Source organism: Galleria mellonella, unplaced genomic scaffold (genome assembly GCF_026898425.1).
Source record: "Galleria mellonella isolate WM207_F2 unplaced genomic scaffold, CSIRO_AGI_GalMel_v1 utg537, whole genome shotgun sequence".
NCBI lineage: Eukaryota > Metazoa > Arthropoda > Insecta > Lepidoptera > Pyralidae > Galleria > Galleria mellonella.
Genome location: NW_026442112.1, coordinates 2,654,682 through 2,676,107, shown reverse-complemented (window position 1 = coordinate 2,676,107; position 21,426 = coordinate 2,654,682). Strand labels below are relative to the sequence as shown.

The following is a 21,426-nucleotide window of genomic DNA, read 5'->3' as shown; positions in this document are numbered from 1 at the left end:
AATGGGTACATGATAAATGAATGCATGAATAAATAAATTTGTAATAGTTGATTTGGAATTTATTGTGTGTATATATATATATATGGTGACCCCGACGTGATTTCAACTTCAATTTGTTTCGATCACCAATCTTTTCCCTTTTTCGAGGCGTGAATAAATTTTTATTCTTGACTTATTATATTTATTAATGAATAGATATACAAATAGTTAGACTGTAAATTTTATATTATATAAAAATAACTTGAAAACTGTTCCGTGTACACACATCTACCTACTCTCTTGAAAGCCATTAGTTTTTTTTTTTTTTATAAAGACTTGACTGTTCCATCTCTCCGGTATTCACGGGGTGAATAGCAACGACTTGTCTGGTGTTGCTATACGGAGAACATTATGTGCTTTGTTTCTCCTTATGTGCGTAGACATCCTCCCCCCGGTCGATGACTGAAGGTTCAGAGGCTCGAAGATCTGTTTTATCATCCTCGTGAAGTAGTGGGCAGGTTTGGTGCAAGCTTCGCCGATAAATTCCTTTTGCAGTTTTAATATCTGCCACTCTAGCAACTCCATCTCGTCCAGGGTACAATTTATGTATACGTCCAACTCTCCATTTTAGTGGTGGAATATTAGGCTCCTTCAAGATAACCATGTCTCCTTCCTTTAGATTGTCTTGATTTATTGAAGTGCCCTGGAGTTAAAGGTTCTAAGTCTGTAGGATCGGATGAGAGAGGGGTCAAAGGTCGGGAATTTAGGATTGCTTCGATTTGTGTGAATAAAGTCGACAATTCCTCGAACGTCAAATGCCTATCACCTAATATTCTGACCGCATGAAATTTGGCCGCCTTTACGCCGGCTTCCCAAAGACCTCCAAAGTGAGGAGAGTATGCAGGTGAGAAATTAAATTTAATGCCCTCATCAGCGCCAAACGTGGAGATGTTTTCATGTTCTGAATTTAGAAAACTATTAATTTCATTATTTGCACCTACGAAATTAGTACCGTTGTCACAATAGATTTGATTCGGTTTTCCTCTGCGTGATATAAACCGACGAAGGCACATAATAAATGCATCCGTTGATAAATCGCTAGCGATTTCTAAATGTATTGCCTTTGTGGCAAAACAAATAAATAAGCATAAATAGCTCTTCGATATTTTACAACCGCGTCCCTTTCTGTCTGTGATCAAGAACGGCCCGGCAAAATCTACACCGCTGACTTCGAATGGATAACTTGGAGTAACTCTTGAAGCTGGTAAGTTTCCCATTAAAGGATTTATAGATTTAGCTTTCATTAATCTGCATACAGAACATTTATTTATTGTACCACGAGCCAAAATTCTACCCTTCAGAGGCCAGTATTCATTTCGTATGTTGGCTAATAATAATTGTGGTCCACTATGTAAATGCTTTTTATGCATATATGCAAAAAGAAGTTTAGTAAAATTGTGACTGCAGTCAAGCAAAATTTGATGCTTTTTTGTATAAATTTCAGAAGAATTTTGGAGATGGCCACCGACACGCAGGAACCCGTTATCGTCTAGAAATGGACTTAGAGAAAGCAGTCGCGATTTAGAAGGTAAGTTTTTGTTTATTTTTAAAATATTTATCTCAGTAGCAAAACATTCTTGTTGATGTAGTTTAATTAACCTTTTCATCGCTAAATTAAGTTCTTCGACAGTTAAGTGTCCCGTATGTTTGTCTATTTTACATTTACTGTTATGTAAATATCTTAGTATATAAGCCATGACTCTCTGTAAAGTTGTAAATTTAGAATACTTGTTGAAATCAATAATTTGCGTGACTTTATTAATATTAATACTTGTATGTGTGTATGTAGTTGTAACAGTGTTTGTTAATGTTTTAGCAGTAGTAGTTAGATTTTTTCTTTCAGGTAAATCACTTAGAAGTGCAATGTTTTGCGGCCATTCCCTTTCATCTTGCCTTAGAAATTCAGGACCATCCCACCATAAATTTACCCTCTGAATTTGTTTGGGATTCAAGCCACGCGATGCTAAGTCAGCTGGATTTAGTTGACTCGGCACATGTCTCCAAGATTGCGCAAGTGTTAGCTGCTGAATTTCCGATACTCGATTGGACACGAATGTTTTCAAGTCGCGAGATTGCGAGTGTAACCACCCAAGAACTATTGATGAATCTGTCCAGAAATATATAGATGTAATTTTACGTCGAATTGAACTCATTACCTTTGCACTTAACCGGGCTGATAATAATGCACCGCAAAGTTCTAATCGAGGTATACTAATAGCTTTAAGTGGAGCGACCTTGGTTTTTGCACATAGTAATCTAACTAAAATATTTCCTGCATCATCAATCGATCTCATGTACATGCATGATGCATATGCTGATTCAGATGCATCTGAAAACGCATGTAGCTCGACATTAATGGGATTAGCTATACAAACACAACGAGGAATACGAACAGATGATAGACTGTTCAAATTTAAAATAAAATCTATCCACAACTGTTCCAGTTCCTTTGGTAAAGGATCATCCCATTCCAATTTGCTCAACCATATTTTTTGTAAAATCATTTTTGGAATGATAGTACAAAGTCCTAATAGACCTAAGGGGTCAAATAATTTAGCTGAGTTGGACAGGATTGATCTTTTAGTAATCCTCTCTTGTGTATTAATATTTAAAGAAAACTCAAGAGTATCACTTCGTGGATCCCACTTAAGACCTAAAGCACTAGTTCGAGCATTCACATCTAAGTCTTTGGGTGTCAAGGTGTCAGGATTATCATCAAATATAGATGGGGCGTTCGTTCGGAATTTACGAAGCGGAAAGCAAGCAGAGGCTAGAATAGTAGTTACAGAGTTAACTATATTTTTTAACTCATATTCAGTCTCAGCACCCGATAAAAAATCATCTACATAAAAATCTTCCTTCAATAACCTTGCTATAATAGGATCAGTGCATTCCAATGACAATTGAATGAGGCACCTGGTACTGAGAAATGGTGCAGAAGCGGTACCATAGGTTACGGTGTTTAATTGAAATGTTTTAATTGGTTGCTGTTCGTTATCACGCCATAAAATTTTTTGCAAACTGCGCTGATTAGGGTCGACAAGAATTTGCCTATACATTTTTTCAATATCTCCTGTGATAACGAATTTGTGTTGTCTATAGCGTATTAAGATAGATAGTAAATCGTTCTGTACTACTGGACCTACATATTGAATATCATTTAAGGATTTTCCAGATGACGTTTTTGACGATGCATCGAAAACCACACGTAATTTTGTGGTACTACTACTCTCTCGGATTACTGCATGATGCGGAAGATAATAGCCTAATTTTTCATGATCGGATATTTCATCAAGATGCCCTAACTCTTTGTACTCATATATAAAATTACTATAATTTCGATGGAAAGAAGAATCGCGTTTAAACTTTCTTTCCATTTGTTTAAACCTTTTAAGTGCAACGTTGTATGAATCACCTAACACTTGTGGTGATTCTTTAAGTGGAATTTGTACACAAAATCTTCCATTGTCATCTCGTTTAGTAGTTTCTCGAAAGAACCTCTCACAATAATTGTCATCAAGAGATTTAGGATTATTAGGTATTTCTTCTAATTCCCAGAACATAGCTAGTTGTTTATATATCTCTTGAGAAAAATGGCATTTGATAACATGACTATTTGAACTACCTCCGCTAATAGGACCGGTTACAATCCAGCCTAATTGAGTTTTTTGAAGGATAGGTAATTTAGGACCTAGTTTTATTTTTGAATTATCTAGCAACTCCCAAAAAACATCAGCTCCCAAAAGAATATCAATTTCTGATGATTGATAAAACTTAGGATCTGCAAGTTGTATATTATTTGGAATACCTAACCCATTAATACATATTGATTTGTGAGGTAAGGAATCTGTGATATGAGGTAAGACATAACATCGTATCGGAATGCTAAAGGTGTTCACTGTAGAATGTATTGTGATATCTATTGTTATAATTTAGTAATGTTTAAAGTTGTGTTTCCTATACCAGAAACACATTGATGAACACTTTGAATATTGTTTAGTCCGATCAACTGTAGTGCCTTTGTAGTTATAAACGTAGACTGGCTACCACTATCTAATAAAGCCCTTAATATGTAGGGTTTGTCATTGTTTGTCACCTTGACCAACGCTGTAGACAAAAGAGCTTGATTGGCGGCGACAGCAGACATAATTATAGAATTCGAGAAATTAGCTGTGGTTTTAGGTTCATTTAGAATGGTAGCATTGTGTGTAGTTGTCAGTACTGTAGATGAATCATGTGTTTGTTGATCACATGGTATGTGTGCTTGAGGTGGAGTGGTTGAATTTACAGGTAATGAAAGTTGTTTGTGTAATAGGGTATTATGTTTTCCTTTGCAGATTCTACAGCCGCTCATTTTGCACTGGAATGATCGATGGCCGCCTCGGAAACAATTCTTACATAGACGACCGGCAGAAACCTTAGCAATACGTTCTTCTATTGGTAACGATTTAAACATACTGCAGTCAAACAACTTGTGTTTTAAACCACAAACTGTGCAAGAAAAATCAGGAGATGTCTTTGAGGAAATAATAAATGATTTAGATTTAACCATATTGTTGCGTTTTTCATTTTTATTTGATCTATTAGCATTGACTGTCTCTAAAACTGTTGCCCTTTGACGTAAAAATGTATAAAAATTTTGTAAAGTAGGTGATTCCTTATTGCTTCTAAATTCTTCCCATTTACCCGCTGTAATACTGTCTAATTTACTAACTGCTATGTATATAATAATCGTGTCCCATGAATCGGTCGGCTCTTCTAAACTATTTAATGCGCTTAAATTTTTAGAAAATGCATCAATTAAACAACGAATACCCTTATCTGATTCCTTAGACAAAGGTTCGATTGAAAATATCGCTTTTAAATGCTCATTAATTAATATACGTTTATTATTGTACCTATCACATAATAAGTTCCAAGCAATTTGATAATTAGCTGCAGAAACAGCGATAGAACTAATAACGTCACTGGCAGCGCCATCTAGATAGGACTTCAAATAGTGAAACTTAGCAACTTCTTGAATACTTCCATTCTCATGAATCAAAGACAGAAAGGTATCCCTGAAGGTTATCCACATGCTGGTCTGTCCGTCGAATCTTAAAATATGTAATGGAGGTAGCTTCAGATTTAAGGCAGACTGAGTGTTGGCAGATGAAGTTTCAGATTGGTTTTCATTATTGTAATATTCTAACAGAGCTTCAGCTTCAGCAATTAAAGAAAAGAATTTATTTTCTGTTTGTTCGCGTTCCTCAATTTGTTTATCTAAATCTTCATCCAATACCCACTTCTCAATGTCTGTCTGCACCTTATCAAAGTTATATGATAGTTCACGAGTTTTTACTAGCCTTAAGTTTAATTCATGAATCCTAACCTTATTTATTTCTCGAGTTTCCAGTAATGGTCGTAAATATTTTTCAAACAATGTTAATTGAGCTCTAATTGTGCTCCGTTGTTTTAATAAATCTTTATAGTCTGCTATTATTAAAGTGCAAACAATGAATCAATAGGTACTGACTTATACTGAAGTAATTCACACATTGAAAACAGCTCCAAGTTAATATGTTATAGAACTTAGTAAATCAAAAGTAGCTACAAATATATTTGTTGAAACCTCTCTAAATACCAGATAAAAAACACCGGCGTGAATTTAAATATGATTTTAGTGATCGTTATATCGTACTAAAAACCTCCACATACAATATAAAATGAAATATTAATAGTTAAACTAAAAATATATCCGTACTTTTAATTGTCAACTTCTACCCACACAAAAAAGGAATGGATAGGAATTTATTACAATGATTGGGCTTACTTCCCTGTGATTATTGTTTCAAATCTTCGAATAACATATAGTGTTGATGATGGAGATTTTTGCCACTTGATAAACTTGTAAATTTGTAAAGTTGAAATCACGTCGGGGTCACCAATTTGTTTCGATCACCAATCTTTTCCCTTTTTCGAGGCGTGAATAAATTTTTATTCTTGACTTATTATATTTATTAATGAATAGATATACAAATAGTTAGACTGTAAATTTTATATTATATAAAAATAACTTGAAAACTGTTCCGTGTACACACATCTACCTACTCTCTTGAAAGCCATTAGTTTTTTTTTTTTTTTTATAAAGACTTGACTGTTCCATCTCTCCGGTATTCACGGGGTGAATAGCAACGACTTGTCTGGTGTTGCTATACGGAGAACATTATGTGCTTTATTTCTCCTTATGTGCGTAGACATATATATATATATATATATATATATATATATATATATATATATATATATATATATATATATATATATATATATATATATATATATATATATATAAAGAAAGAAAATTTCATTATTTGTTTGTGATTATTAAACTTAAAAATGACTCTATCGATTTCAGAAATCCTTTCACCTATAAAAAGTTACATTATTTGAGACTAACGCGAGTAACATGAACTATATTTTATATATATAAAAAAATCTACCTACCTATCTAAGCGAAGTCGAGGCCCTGAGATCCATTAACTAATTTGGAAATAATTTTCCGTTTTAGGCATCAAGAAAACTGATATCGAATTTCCCAAAAGAAAAAGTTTAAATTCAATTGTTTAGTTTCCTTAGTCTTGAAATCAGTTAACAATAATTTAAGATTAATTTTGATTGACATTAAGATAAACGGCTATTTCAATTATAATGAATTTATTATGGGACCAACACTGAAATAGATTCTATCGATTACAATAAGAAAATCAGATACTAATGGTACAGAAGTATTCACACAGACAACATTTGCACAAAGTTTCCCTTTGGTATTCAGATATTCGATACTACCTATATAATCTACATAGCTTTATACTGAAATATGGTCCTACACAATTGCCCGTATTCAAAAGCTTCAAATTACTTAGCGAGTTTTGGAGAGGACTATGCTCTGAGTTGCTTTGCGTGACAGAATTCGAAATGAGGATATTTGCAAAAAAAACAAAGTCACTGGCATAGTCCAAAGGATAAGCAAGCTAAAGTGCTAATAGACTGGTCATTTAGTTCGTAAAATTAACAACTGATGGGGAAGAAAGGTTCTTAAATGGCGACTCAGTACGGGCAAACGAAGTGTAAGACGACTTTCCTTCGTTCCTTATGGCAGTCTATGGAGGAAGCTAAAGTTCAGCAGTGGGCATATAATGACTGAGATGATAATGTAGGTAAATTCATCTCCAGGTAAATTAATAGGTTGTTGCTTGGAGGCTAGTGTTGACAGTTCAGTGTCCAGACAGCGAACTCTGGGAGTCACAATTTGCCTGACAATGCCTTATTTAGTGGTGAAATACGTGTCGCAACATGTGCGTGGACTGGATGGCGGTTGGAGATTGACAAATAATATTGAAAGTCACAGAACTTCTAGCAATAATAGTAGGTAATCTTCAAATGTCGCATTATATATATATATATATATATATATATATATATATATATATGTAAAAGAAACTGTCTCTTCGTTGATGACAAAATAATTTAAATCTTCATTTGACAAGTTCGTTTGATCAATACAGCAATTCAAATATATAATAAATTATCGACTGAATACAGAGATCTGACAGAGAATAAAAATTAAAGAGATACTTTATAATCCATTATTATAAGCCATTATCGAGAAATATTTTTACTCACTTGACAAGTTCCATATTAAATATTTGCACGCCACACAGTACAATGCAATGTCTGTTTTTAACAGTAAACACTTCTAACGTTATCCTGTATTCAAGCAAGTAAAGTTATTAATTCATTCATAATAATAATAAATAAATAAAAAAAGCTAGCCTTATCTGTAATCCTTAAACGAATCTATAAATTGCCAGATATTGAGGTTGAGGGCACTAGCCTCGGTTCCTTTAAGAACCACATAGAATCTACTTCAATTCATTTCCTAAAAAGTACTGACATGTAAGCGGATAAAGGCCAGATTCTCGACTCAGGACCGATCAATTATCTTGAGTAGCACTTAGACGGCTTCAAACGAACTTGTTCCTTTTATCGTGTGAAGGATCACTAATGTCTTGTTTGACCTACCTTTCGTGATCAGAACTGATAAAGTCTAGGGACTGCATACATGCGCAAAATCTTACTAATATAATAGGTTATAGCCCACGGCTTCGCCCGTATTCGTATTGTAATATTAAACAATCTGTAAGCTCCCTTGAAAAATGAGCTAACAAATGCAAATAGAATTTTTCAAATCTAGTTGATAGTTTTAAAGGTTAACGTATTCGAACAATCTCTTCCGCTTTTCTATATTATTTTAAATTGTAAGTAAACAATGTCTGTACATAGGAAATATTTAAGAAAAATTGATATGAAAATACTTAACAAAAACAATAGAGGTCAAAACAATAACTTTTAAATTTTTTTGGATTTTTAAGAATTATTTCGGCATCACACAAGAGCTACTCTTACTGCACCAAATTAACAAACTGCAGTTGCCAACCCGCCCGCAAAGCATGGCAACTATTTGCAAAATCTTCCAAAAGGGAGACCTATGTTCAGCAGTGGACCGTTCACGGCTGATATGACGATAATAATGTTGATCCCATCCTTCAAATTCACAGCTGCACACTGCGGCAAAAATAAAGAAAGGAAAAATTGTTACTTTTGCCCAGAGTGGAAAATTTTTGCTTTTGCTCGAAGCGGCAAAATTTCTTTATTTATATATATTACACTTAATTTACAAGTATCAATAACTTATAACAAATCTCAGCAAATTACCCATCTTTGTAATTACACAGTACATAGAATAAGCTACCCCTTCCTTTCCCGTGGATGCCGTAAGAGGCGAATTAGGAAGCTTAATAGTCGAGCGATGGGCAGTAGTATTCCTCTTTAAACAACTCCCAAGCCTAACTGCGATTGTGAACCTGCCTGCCAATCGTGGCATGTACTTGCAAAACCCCCCTTATGGGGGAGGTTTAACATGTATGTTTGATAGTGAACAGTTAACGGCATTTCAATGATGATGATGATTACAACGAACTGGGCGTTGATGTAAATGTTGGATTCTTTGATGAACACAACATGTACCTATTGTCAAATTCGAAGAGTTTCCGCTTATTTGTAAGTTTTTACGACTACTTTTCGACTCAGATGCGTAACCTGATACGCTTTATGGTGTTGAAAATGAGAAAAGTTTTCCCAAACAAAAAGCAATGAATTTCATTCAGCTTTATGGCTATATAATAATAACTTATCATATTTAATAACATTTAGAAGAGAATCAATAATAAAATTTTATAATTATATTTTATATCTTTCGAGTTTCCACCGTAAAGCAGTTGTGTTTGTATGGCTGTGTTTCGGTTTGAAGGTTGGCAGTGAATTTACAGAGTACAGAGAAACAACACCTGAGTCCTCAGGAATGACAATACATGGGGGGACATCATGAGTGAAACAGTATACTCTGTTACGTCCATGGTACTGTCCATGTCTATAGGCGACGATTACCACTTTCCATCAGGTGGGCCGTCAACTTGTTTGCCATTCTAAGTTGTATAAAAAAAGGAACAGAGATTCCTAAACTGGGTTACGTCAAACCTAGAGGCTTCGTAGAAAAGTTACCACGGTTCCACGAAATCTCACTTTTATAGAGTGAAACAATTTCATTCTTCACATCTTTTAGATCAAAAATACAGTGTTTCACTTTTAAAATATTTCTAATAAAAGTTTTATTCTTATTTCAGTGTATTTGTAATCATTCGATATGGGTTTCCATAAAATATTATAAAAAGTATTTGATGAGTGTTTTTTTTTTTTTTAATAGTCTGGGTCGCGTAAATGCTAAAGCGATTCGAGCTCGCTATTGGATACGGGCAACGGGTCAGCTCGAAATATGGGAGATGAGATACTCAAAAATATATGTACACATAGGATATCCCTATCGCTAGAATCGCCATCGACTGGGAGTTCACCCTCATACCCTACAGCCCAAATAGTGGCGTACAACGCGGTTTCGGAGATGTTTTCTGCCACGAACACTCAGGTTATAGAATAAGCTACCTGCCGAGGTTTTTCCAAGACACGCATGGGGTTTTTCAAAAGGGGGGTTTCTTTAAGATCGGCGACGGGCGCGTAATACCCCTAATATTGCAGGCGTTCATAGTTTACTGTTGTAAATAAATAAATGGATTAATGTATGCATGAATAAATAAATCATCCATAAAATAATGTACCCAAATACAACGAGTGAAGTTTCATAATAAGGATATTATGAATTTAAAACATCAATTATGTTAATAACATACAATACAATACCGGTACCGATGGGACCGATAGCACTGGAGTTTAAAATACAAAACCGTCACCTTGCGTCTAAACGTTTTAGCGAGAAATTGTGTAGAATGTTTTGAAATATGGCCGCGCCGTCGCGGGGTAATTTTTCACGTCCTCTTGGGTGCCTAGCGCTGTACCCTTCGTACCACACTATAAAGGCTTATTACATTCGCGCAGCTGAGTTTAACTACGTATTTATATGGGAGCAGTTAATTTTGTTTTTTTGTTTACCTAGCAACACGAGGCAATATTCGCGGGCGTTGCATTTGGGATCGACTCTGAAGCGCTCTCCCTTTAATTTCTCTCTAATAAAAAAATATAATTTTGATACTTGTAATCGGCTTCGCGCAGGTACTAATGGTACATATATCTTTTATAAAGTATCTTTTATAAATCCAGAGGGAGACAGAGGGAGAGTGCCTTTCGTGTTCCTGCCGTGAAGCAGTTGTTTGCATGGTAGTGTTTCGGTTTGAATGGTTGGATATGACATTAAAATTACAGGGTATAGAGGCTGGGTATTTTAGTCTTCTAGAATGGCAATACATAGACGGTCTCATAGATGACACAGTATACTCTGTTATGTCCCTGGTACTGTTCATGTCTTTAGGCGATGATTGTCACGTTTCATAAACTGACATAACGTTGTCATGTCTTTTACGTGTATTAAAATTTTTTATTAAAAGTTAAGATATTTTAAAATTACAACAAAATAATTATATTGAGGAACAGTAAGAAACAAATTTACATTTATTTACAAAATATAGACATACGTATTTTTTTAATACACAGAGCAAACGATCATGCTACTCGGTTTTTTTTTAATGAGTGATAATGAAATGGTAATATCACACGCGCTATTGGTATACACCGGCGGGGCACCAGTGAAGGATGATAGGTGAAGATGAAGCGGGTCAGTTAACCCATCGTGACGAATTCAACAAGAATTATTCACGATGGTTTCCAGGGGGAACCGCGTGGAGGTCGACCTAATAGGGCATATTGCCAGCAATGAGGCTATCAAACTGCATTACTAACAATCCCTTTCCCCCCCATGCTGCTCGGTTTATGGTATGTGACTACCGTCGCCAACAAATATAGATATAGTATAATTTTGCTAGTCATAAGGTATAAGATTTTTAGAAGTAGGTTAGTGGAACGTAACTCATAAATATGAATAGAGGCTATTTTGTCCATATGTCTATTGCTCTTCGAGATATATATATATATATATATATATATATATATATATATATATATATATATATATATATATATATATATATATATATATATATATATATATATATATATATATATATATTATATATATATATATATATATATATATATATATATATATATATATATATATATATATATATATATATATATATATATATATATATATATATATATATATATATATATATATATATATATATATATATATATATATATATATATATATATATATATATATATATATATATATATATTATAGTATATAGTAAACTAGCTATGAATTCTCTTAATATATGCAAAAAGAAAACACTAACTCATGTTGTATAGAGATCAAGGATATGACCTGGGATAGAGCTGGCTCTTGAATAAGAGACGTCTAAGGTAAATGAAAAGAAGAAGAAGATATATATATATATATAAGATTTTGTTCTGCAAATAACAGCGCTTGTAGAATTATCTAAGTTTTTGGTAAAAAATGGCTATGAATTCACTTAATATATATGTATATGCAAAAATCGTAACTTCATTTAGAGTCCTTTCTTGTAGGGGTAGGACGACTAAGTTCAGCAATGGAGGGAAGTTAACGTCTCTCTTATATAAAACAAAAATGGCCAACTCGCCTACCAAACGTGGCAACTACTGGCAAAACCCTCCTTATGGGGTAGGCTATGTTCAGCAATGGAAAGTTAACGGTTGATATACCAACAAAAATATCTTTATATATATATAGCTCACCTATCCAAACCAAATGTTTAGGCTTTGTTCGGACTATTTAGTAGATGGTTTATGTGAAGTTTGCACAAAATCGGTCGAGCGGTTCTTCATTTATCACATTTTTTGTAACAAATGAATTCAATAAATGCCGGATCAATTTGGTAATGGGGATTTTTGTGTCAAATTCAAACTTTTTTTAAGATGGGGATTGTGGTGTCAAATTGAAACTTTTTTCAATGTTGACAGTAGAAGCATGTTGTTATGTCATTCATGCGGTCATTTGGACGTGCTTCGATTAAAGCAAATTGTCAGCGATATTAATGTTTTTTTTTATTATTATTATTATTTCACTTTATACGTAGCGAAGCACGTACCGGGCCGCTAGTAACTTATAATAATAAAAAACAGTAAATGACGAAAAAAGCATAACAGTCCTCACCATTTTCCATCCTAATAGAAACTGGTAATTGTTGCCGTCAACTTCTTTGCCAGTTCGCAGTACAATAAAAAATATTCATAACCTCCGTAATAGGTGTTCGAATCGAGCGATATTATTTCCCGTCCTCACAAGTCGACGGTAAGTTTAAACGACAAGAGAGGACACCGGTACGTCCACAGAATCGTAAGTAGCGGCATAGTCCTTCGCAACTGTGGCACGTATTATTCGAGAGTTTGTCGCGAACCAACTTTGGTGGCATAGGCCGAGAGCTGGGTAACTATTTTTCTATTCGAAAAAAATTTTTAAATTTCTTTTTAACATCTTGGAGTCATCTATTGAAGTGTTTATTTTTCTCTTTTGGATATCTCTATATATATATATATATACATAGTAGCGAAGGACTATCCCGTCTACTTGAATTTTTTTGGACGTCTTAGTGTCCTCTTGTGACCAAATAGCCATATATATATATATATATATATATATATATATATATATATATATATATATATATATATATATATATATATATATATATATATATATATATATATATATATATATATATATATATGTATATATATATATAGGTTATATTAGAATAAAAAAATAGATGACAATAGGGGTCATGTCATATAGGGAGGTCAAAGATATAGCCAGGAATAGAGCTGGCTAGAAGAAAATACATTATTTAGTTGCCCTGAGAAGAGGAAACTATAAAAACTAAATAAAAAGAAGAAGATAATTCGAAGTTAGGAGAGGATACTGAGAAGTACACAAAATCGCAAGTAGCACAGGCATATTATTGGAGAGTTTATCGCGTACCAATTTTAGTAGCATAGGCCGAGAGCTGAGCAAATATTTGTTTTTTTTCCGAACAAATAAATCAAACGTGTGTTCTTATTTATAAAAATGAAACAAGTTGGTACATTTTACTCCACAATTTAAAAAATACTACTACCCTGCTAAAATTCGAGCTATTCTCAAAAAACCGTAGCGATTGCCATTAGGAATAATTTAAGGATTTTAACGATGCCCTATACGCTCCAATGCTGCTCCAAATCTGTCCAGGCATTTCAAAATCATGATCGAAAAAAAAAGCTTACATCCACACATGAACCCTGAAAACTTTGACGTTCCTTTCTTGGGCAGTCGTGTACAAAAACAATAATCGAGCTCTCGAACTACATGTAGCGTGTAACGGCACGACAAAGCGCTACGTGGTGCGATTTTACAGAAGAATGAGGAAATTGTTCATAAACACGTTCCCGGCTAAGACTGTTTACGTTGCGGATGGTCGTTGCTTTCTCTTTGAATTTCATTACCGTTCGTAATAAGAAACAAACAGTGCGTTTTTGTTCTTTTAGACTTTAAAAAAAAAACATAAAGGAACATACAAAAACAGAATAGAAAAGCAATTAGTTTGTTTTAATTGTATTCCGTAGCTTTGTCCACGTGCGTCATACATAAAATAATGTATATGGCATGTCCTCTTAAATGTTGGATCGTGAGCACACGTGGTTTTGATGGCTTGGTAAATGAAACTCAAAATTACTGAATGCACCTTTTGATTTATTTCTTGTAAACACACTGATAAGTGTTTTGAATAATATTTTATTTTTATTTGTTTATACTTTAATGTATAGTGAAATTATGTACATTTGGCGGACTTAACACCGGACGGTGTTCTCTACCAGTCAACCATTGGGCAAATGGAGAAATAATAATTAATATATACTCAATATCTGAAGTATGATATGTATCACATCTCCCATATTTAGAACTAACAGAATTTTCCATCGTGCCTCCCACTAAATTGTTTATACTCCTCTCCATCCAAAGGTTGCCTGGAAGAGTTCACTCTTAGCGATAAAGTCGCCCATTGTTTTCTCATTGTGATTATTTCCTGTAATTATTTATATTTATAATAAGTTTATTATTGTAATCTTTTCGAGGAAACAATAAAGAGTATCTATCTATATATAAACGCAGAGACACGCTTGCTTGTCAAAGCGTCGAACGGAAGAGAGCGAGAATCAATGGCAATTCTAGTTACATTTTTTATTAGATCATAGACTATAAGAAACTAATTTCGATTAGGAATAATTTATTATTTATTTTTTATGCAACTTAGATTGACAAACAAGCCGACGGCCCACCTGATGGAAAGTGATAACCGTCGCCTATAGACATGAGCAGTACCATGGACATAACAGAATATACTGTTTCGCCCATGATACCCCTCATGCACTGCCATTCCTGAGGACTCAGATGTGATTCCTCTGTACCCCGTAAATTCACTGCTATATCCCACCCTTCAAACCGAAACACAGCCATGCAAACACAGCTGCTTCACGGTAGAAACACGAAAGGGACAGAGGTGCCCAAGCAAACAACTTTTGTACAAAGTCTCCCTCTGGTAAAATTTAATTTTATCAATTGAACTAAATATAAAAATGAGATTTAGAAATGTTGAAGCGTATAATATTACGTAAATATGTTAAGTTAAGGTATAATCCACCCATATAGGGGGGAAAGGGATTGTTAGTAATGGAGACTGAGAACTTATTGCTAGCAATATACCAACCAGGTCGACCTCCTCGCGGTTCTCCCTGGAAACTATCATGGTTAATTCCTGATGAATTCATCATGATGGCTAACTGGCCTGTTTTCATTCTCATCTATCACCCTTCACTGGTGCTCCGCCAGCGTATCCCGTTAGCGCAGGCGGGGTTACCATACCATTTTCACCCATCAAAAAAAAAACCACCCATATACCAAATTTCATTAAAGTCTGTTTAACCGTTTAAGTGTAAGCAGATAACAAATATAATGTCTTTACATATTTTTACATTTAAATTAATATATATTTTATTCAACTTATTTCTTTTAAGTCCCTTTTTATTATTCTACTGTCCAATTTAAAATGCAATTTCTTGTCTTGATGTCGCCATATTTTGCGGCAATAGCTAGCATGATATGAATAGATAAATAAATTGTATTTCCATGTTTTATGTTTACATGTTTTTAATCGTTTATATATATATATATATATATATATGCTATCTTTTATTTCGTACTATCTAAACTATATATTAATCATATATATATATATACTTTTTTTTAAAAATGATAATGGAATGGTAGCCCCGCCTGCGCTATGGGTATACACTGGCGGGGCACCAGTGAGAGATGAGAGATGAGGATGAAGACAGGTCAGTTTGCCCTTCGTGACGAATTCAACGATAAATTAGTCACGATGGTTTCCAGGGGGAACCGCGTGGAGGTCGACCTGATAGTGTATTGATAGCAATGGGGATTAACCTCTCCATTACTAACAGTGCCTTCCCTCTTATATATATGTACTATAAGCAACTAAGTAAAGCGCATAGATACCTTCAATAACATTACAAAATTTCATTAGATATTTCCAAACACAAAGCACTATTACAATCAGAGGTATGTAAAACATTTTACAACTCCGATAAAGAAGTTTACTGTTTTATTTTACTTGCTTTGACGATGTAAGGTTTGTTCTGCTTACTTAGAATAAGGGGATACTAAGTTAACTTACTCATAACTTACTTTCACTTAGACAATGTATAAAATCCGATAGTAATAATTATTTTAAAAGCTATAGTAATTCATATTACATAGTAAGATCCTACTTAGGTTTAAGGAAAAAAAAAATTATAAAAACTATTGAGGTCAGAATGGAGAAAATGTTGGAACACTTAATACGACATGACATGAAAATTATAATAGAAGGTAAGATAGAAGAAAGGAGAAGAAAAGGATAACGAAGGTATAGTTACATCAGACAGATCAAGGAAAAAGTTGGTGTCGTGTCTAGATCAAGAGGTGAAGAGACTCGTTGAAAATCATAGTGAGCGGCAAGAGCTCCACCGACAAGAGCGCAGCTCTTAAATAAGAAATGGAAAGTAGAATATTGCTATAAAAAAAATTTAACACTTGTTTATAATTACTGTAGTAGTATCCGAGGTAGATATAAAATCCAAAATGCCGACTATTCAATATAATTTCCAATATATTTTTACGCCATATTTGAAAAGACAATATTTTATATTTTTACATTACAGCAAAGATAGATGGATACATACACAGATACTGCCTTAACAATTAATCCTCTCCATTCCAAAAGTTACTTGGAAGGTATCGCTTTTAACGATAAGGCTGATACTCGTATTGTTTTCTTAGTGTGATTATTTCTTGTAACTGTTTGTATCTATAGTAAGTATCTACTTATCTAACTGTCTATCTACTTGGAAATGGACATCACATAAAACACTATAATGCCAATAGTGTTATACCTCTGTACCCTATAATTATTGCCATATCCCACCCTTCAAACCATAACACAGCCATAAAATCACAGTTGCTTCACAAAAAATATATTTCAAACATCTTTATTTTATTTTAAAAAGAATTACATAACAATTTTATCTTCAAAAAGAAAGTAAATTTTAAAATTTACATTAAATATAAAGTATTGAAGTGAGGCTTTTTAATTACACGAGATTTTAAATCCCATAATATTTTGTTAAGTAAAATTTTGATTTAAATATACTTTGCCGATTTTCGAGTCCGTAAAAGAAATTTTGTGGCGACGTCGAAAATTAAGTATTGCAAGTACACTACAATATTTTTCTCAATTATAATATTTTACTAGCTTCTACCCGCGTCTTCGTTCGCTGGATCAGGATATGTTTATTCACCACGATAACAATAGCTTAGTTCTCCATACAATATAATACATGTATACCAAATGTCATAATTCACTTGATTCAGCCATTAAAGCGGTAAGAGGTAACAACCAAACTCACTTTCACATTTATAATATTAGTAAGGATTCACGTCAAAGAAACTAATTAATACGAAGTTACTAACTCACTGTAAAATTAAACCGCAATTGCTTATTTCCTTCATATCATTTTCTATTCCCTAAATTCTAATTACAGTACTGAAATATAATTATAACTTTTAAACTACTGAAATGATGTAGTAGATTTATAAAATCCCACTAGACTTATTATAATTATATCTTGAAACAGTTTCTCTATATTCTCAAATAGAATTCTGAAAATAAACGAAGCAAAACTAGCAATCCGCCCCGTGAGCTATCCGCTTCATTAGTAAGCGATATTGTTTTATGCCATAATTAAATTCGCTGATTTTTCATTGACCTATTAACATTATTACCAGGCCTATAATAACAAAATAAATATATTTGTATCTGTTGAAGACAATGGCTGATTTAAATAGCAATTATACTATATAATATATATGTAATGTAACGAAAATGTAATGTAATGTAAATTGGACTCTCTTTTCCGCGCTTAGACTCGTATTTAGGCCGTTGTGCGTATGAGTCGTGGGTAGTACAGCCAACCTAGGGGGGAAAGGGAATAATAGCAATGGAGATTGACAGCCCCATTGCTAGCAATATGCCTTATTAGGTCGACCTCCACGTGGTTCCACCTGGAAACCATAGTGAACAATTCTTGTTGAATTCGTCACGATTAGCTAATTGACCTACTTCATCCTCACCTATTATCCTTCACTGGTGCCCATTAAAAAAAAAGTACAGTCAACCTAGCTCCGCCCAGAAGCACAGAAGCTTCCTGGGATCTTACTTCATCCACGACAGGAATATGTTCACTACCCAGAATAAAAAGTAGACTATATACGCTTCTCCAACATATATAATACATGTATGACAAATTTCATAGTGATCGGTAAAGCTGTTAAAGCCATTAAGAAAATTTGTATGCCTTAGCGGTAAACAAACTTTCTTTCACATTAACAATTTAGTAAAGACTAGCGGCCCGTCCCGGCGTCACACGGGTGGACATTTTTACATTTTAAAAAGTGGCCATTAAGGCTGCACACGCGACGGAAGCTTAAAAATGGAGTAACTTCTCCCGTTTTCCCAACATTTCCCTTCACTGCTCTGCTCCTATTGATCGTAGCGTGATGAAAAGTATACTATAACCTGCCCAGGAGTATGAAGAATAATAGTATCAAGTTTCGTTAAAATCCGTCGAGTAGTTTTTGTTTCTATAACGAACATACAGATAGAAAGACAGACAAAAATTTTACTGATTGTATTTTTGGCATCAGTATCGATCACTAATCACCTCCTGATAGTTATTTTGGAAATATATTTCATGTACAGAATTGACCTCTCTACAGATTTATTATAAGTATAGAAGATTTGCAAAATCATAACACAAATTTCCCTTAGCATCTTATAAATTGATAAAAGCATAGGAAATTAAATAATTCGTCGTGAAGTACTTGAACGGAAACTTCTGAAAATTAATAAGTGATTTGGTTCATTATTAGGCAATCAAGGATATTACATCGGGAACTAATTACACTCTATGTCTAATGCTCAGTGTTGCCAGATTGGGTGTTTCACAATTCTGAGTAATTAATTTCTCGTCACAAAAAATATTTTAGAGAATTTTGGGTAACTTAATGAATTGATTTTTATTTTCATTCAGTTTTCAGTTAATTTTGAAAATATAGAATATGTTATACTTTGTTAATTTCATTAAATACGGATAATTTGATAAAAGCATAGGAAATAAAATAATTTGTCCTTAAGCACTTGAACAGAAACTTCTGAAAATTAATAAGTAATTACGTTAGTTAATAGGCAATCAATTAAAATTACATCGTGTACTAATTAGAATCTTTGTCTAATGCTCAGTGTTGCCAGAATAAGAAATTAATTTCTCGTCATGAAAAAATGTAGAGAATTTTGGGAAATTTAATTTTTATATTTTTATTTAGTTTTTAATTAATTTTGGAAATATAAAATATACTATGTTTTTTGTTCGTTTAATTAAATACGAATAAGTTACAAAATTAAATTTCGCTGAAGTAAGTATGAAGTATATGTTAAGTTAGTAGCTTTTTTGGCAAAATACTTATTTTCATTGATTACTTGTTCGGTGATACAAATAAAAATCTCTTAGGTAAAACAATAATTTCTAATTAAGGAAAAAATAAAAAATGAATCTGGCAACACTGCAGTTACTGTCAGTCTCGAATACCAAAGAATATTTTAAGCGAGTCAATTTAGATTATTATTGTTGTATATTCCATTAATATAATAAATTTATTATCTATATTATTTTACCAGAGGGTGACTTCGTACAAAAGTCGTCTGCTTGGGTACTTCTATCCTATTAGTGACAATGTCGTGAAGCAATTGTGCTTGCATGACTGTGTTTCTGTTTGAAGTGTGAGATATGGCAGTGAAATTACAGGATGCAGAGGCGTAACACCAGTCTTCAGGAATAGCAACACATGAAGAGTATCATGGGCAACACATACATACGTTTGTTACGTACATAGTACTGTTGATTGATATGTATCATATGGATACTGTTGAGTCGTTATAGTACATGTATGCCAAAATTCATAGTAATCGGTGAAGTCGTTAAGACACTATGAGGTAATAAACAAACTAACTAACTTTTATATTTATAATATTAATAAAGATTGCAAGGGCAGATTCTTAGTTCTATATACGACTAACAACCTCCCTTTCAGCCTGTATAAGAGAATTAAGTCGCCGTGTAATTCCGGCATAGAATAGGCCAGCCCTTCTTTCCCGTGGATGTCGACTAAGAGACGGCGAGGGATGGGCAGCAGCGTCCCTCTTAAGACATCTCTAAAAGCCTAACTGCGGTTGCCAACCCGCCTGCCAAGCGTGCTAATTACTGGCAAAACTCCTACTGTAATAAAAATAATAAAATAGAATTGGGAGCCTTTTACAAACCGCTTAAAAACTGTAAACAAGAATAGAACAACTTTGTTATTGTCCAAACGGTACAACAATACGCAACCTAAAATCATTATATCCCGACCCGGAATATGAGGACTTAAGTATTATCTTCATAATTTATATACCGCTACGTATTAATGTTTACCTGTGCTTTATTAAGGGCTGCCAGGATTAACCGGGTGACGTGTACACGGGTGAGAATGACCGGGTCACGGCTGGGAAATCGCGGATATTAAAATTTCTAAAAATATATGCAAGTGTAACTCAGGGTCCATTCTAAGCTGTTTTTGGCTTTATTCAATCTTTTGTATGATACACTAGCCTTAACCCACGACTTTGACAATAATACGAAGTGATTTCTCCATACCAACAAGTATGTGTTTACAAAATTTCATGACTACTGGTTGAAGCGGGGGGAAAGGGATTGTTAGTAATGGGAACTAGTGGCCCCATTGCTAGCAAGCCCTATCAGGATGACCTCCATGCAGTTTCCTCTGGAAACCATTCTGATTAATACTTGTTGCATTCTTCACGATGGGCTAACTGACCTGCTTTCATTCTCACCCATAATCTCTCACTAAAGTCCCACCAGCGTATACCGTTAGCACAAACGGGGTTACCATTCCATTATACATTTCCATCTTAATACATTTTACGCCCTTTTTTTTTACAACACAGGGGGTAAACGAGCATGCGGCTCACCTGGTGGTAAGTGACTACCGCCGCCCATAATCACCCACAACACTAACGGCATTGCAGGTGTGCTGCCGCCCTTTTAAAAAGGAATATGCTCTTTTCTTCAAGGTTATGTTGCTTTGTTGCTATATTTTGCTTCCTTTCCCGTGTTTGTTGTAAGAAG

The 21,426-nt window shown here is 33.9% G+C and overlaps 1 protein-coding gene across 1 annotated transcript; it reads right to left on the bottom strand.

The window, feature by feature from the left end:
* Nucleotides 1–620: 620 nt before the first annotated feature.
* LOC128201521 (uncharacterized) lies at nt 621–21,135 on the bottom strand. Its single transcript, XM_052898732.1, has 4 exons — nt 21,116–21,135; nt 20,713–20,782; nt 4,003–5,344; nt 621–3,847 (listed from the first exon to the last, which is right to left on the bottom strand). Exons 1-4 carry the CDS (start codon nt 21,133–21,135, stop codon nt 621–623), a joined length of 4,659 nt encoding a protein of 1,552 aa, XP_052754692.1.
* Nucleotides 21,136–21,426: the final 291 nt, after the last annotated feature.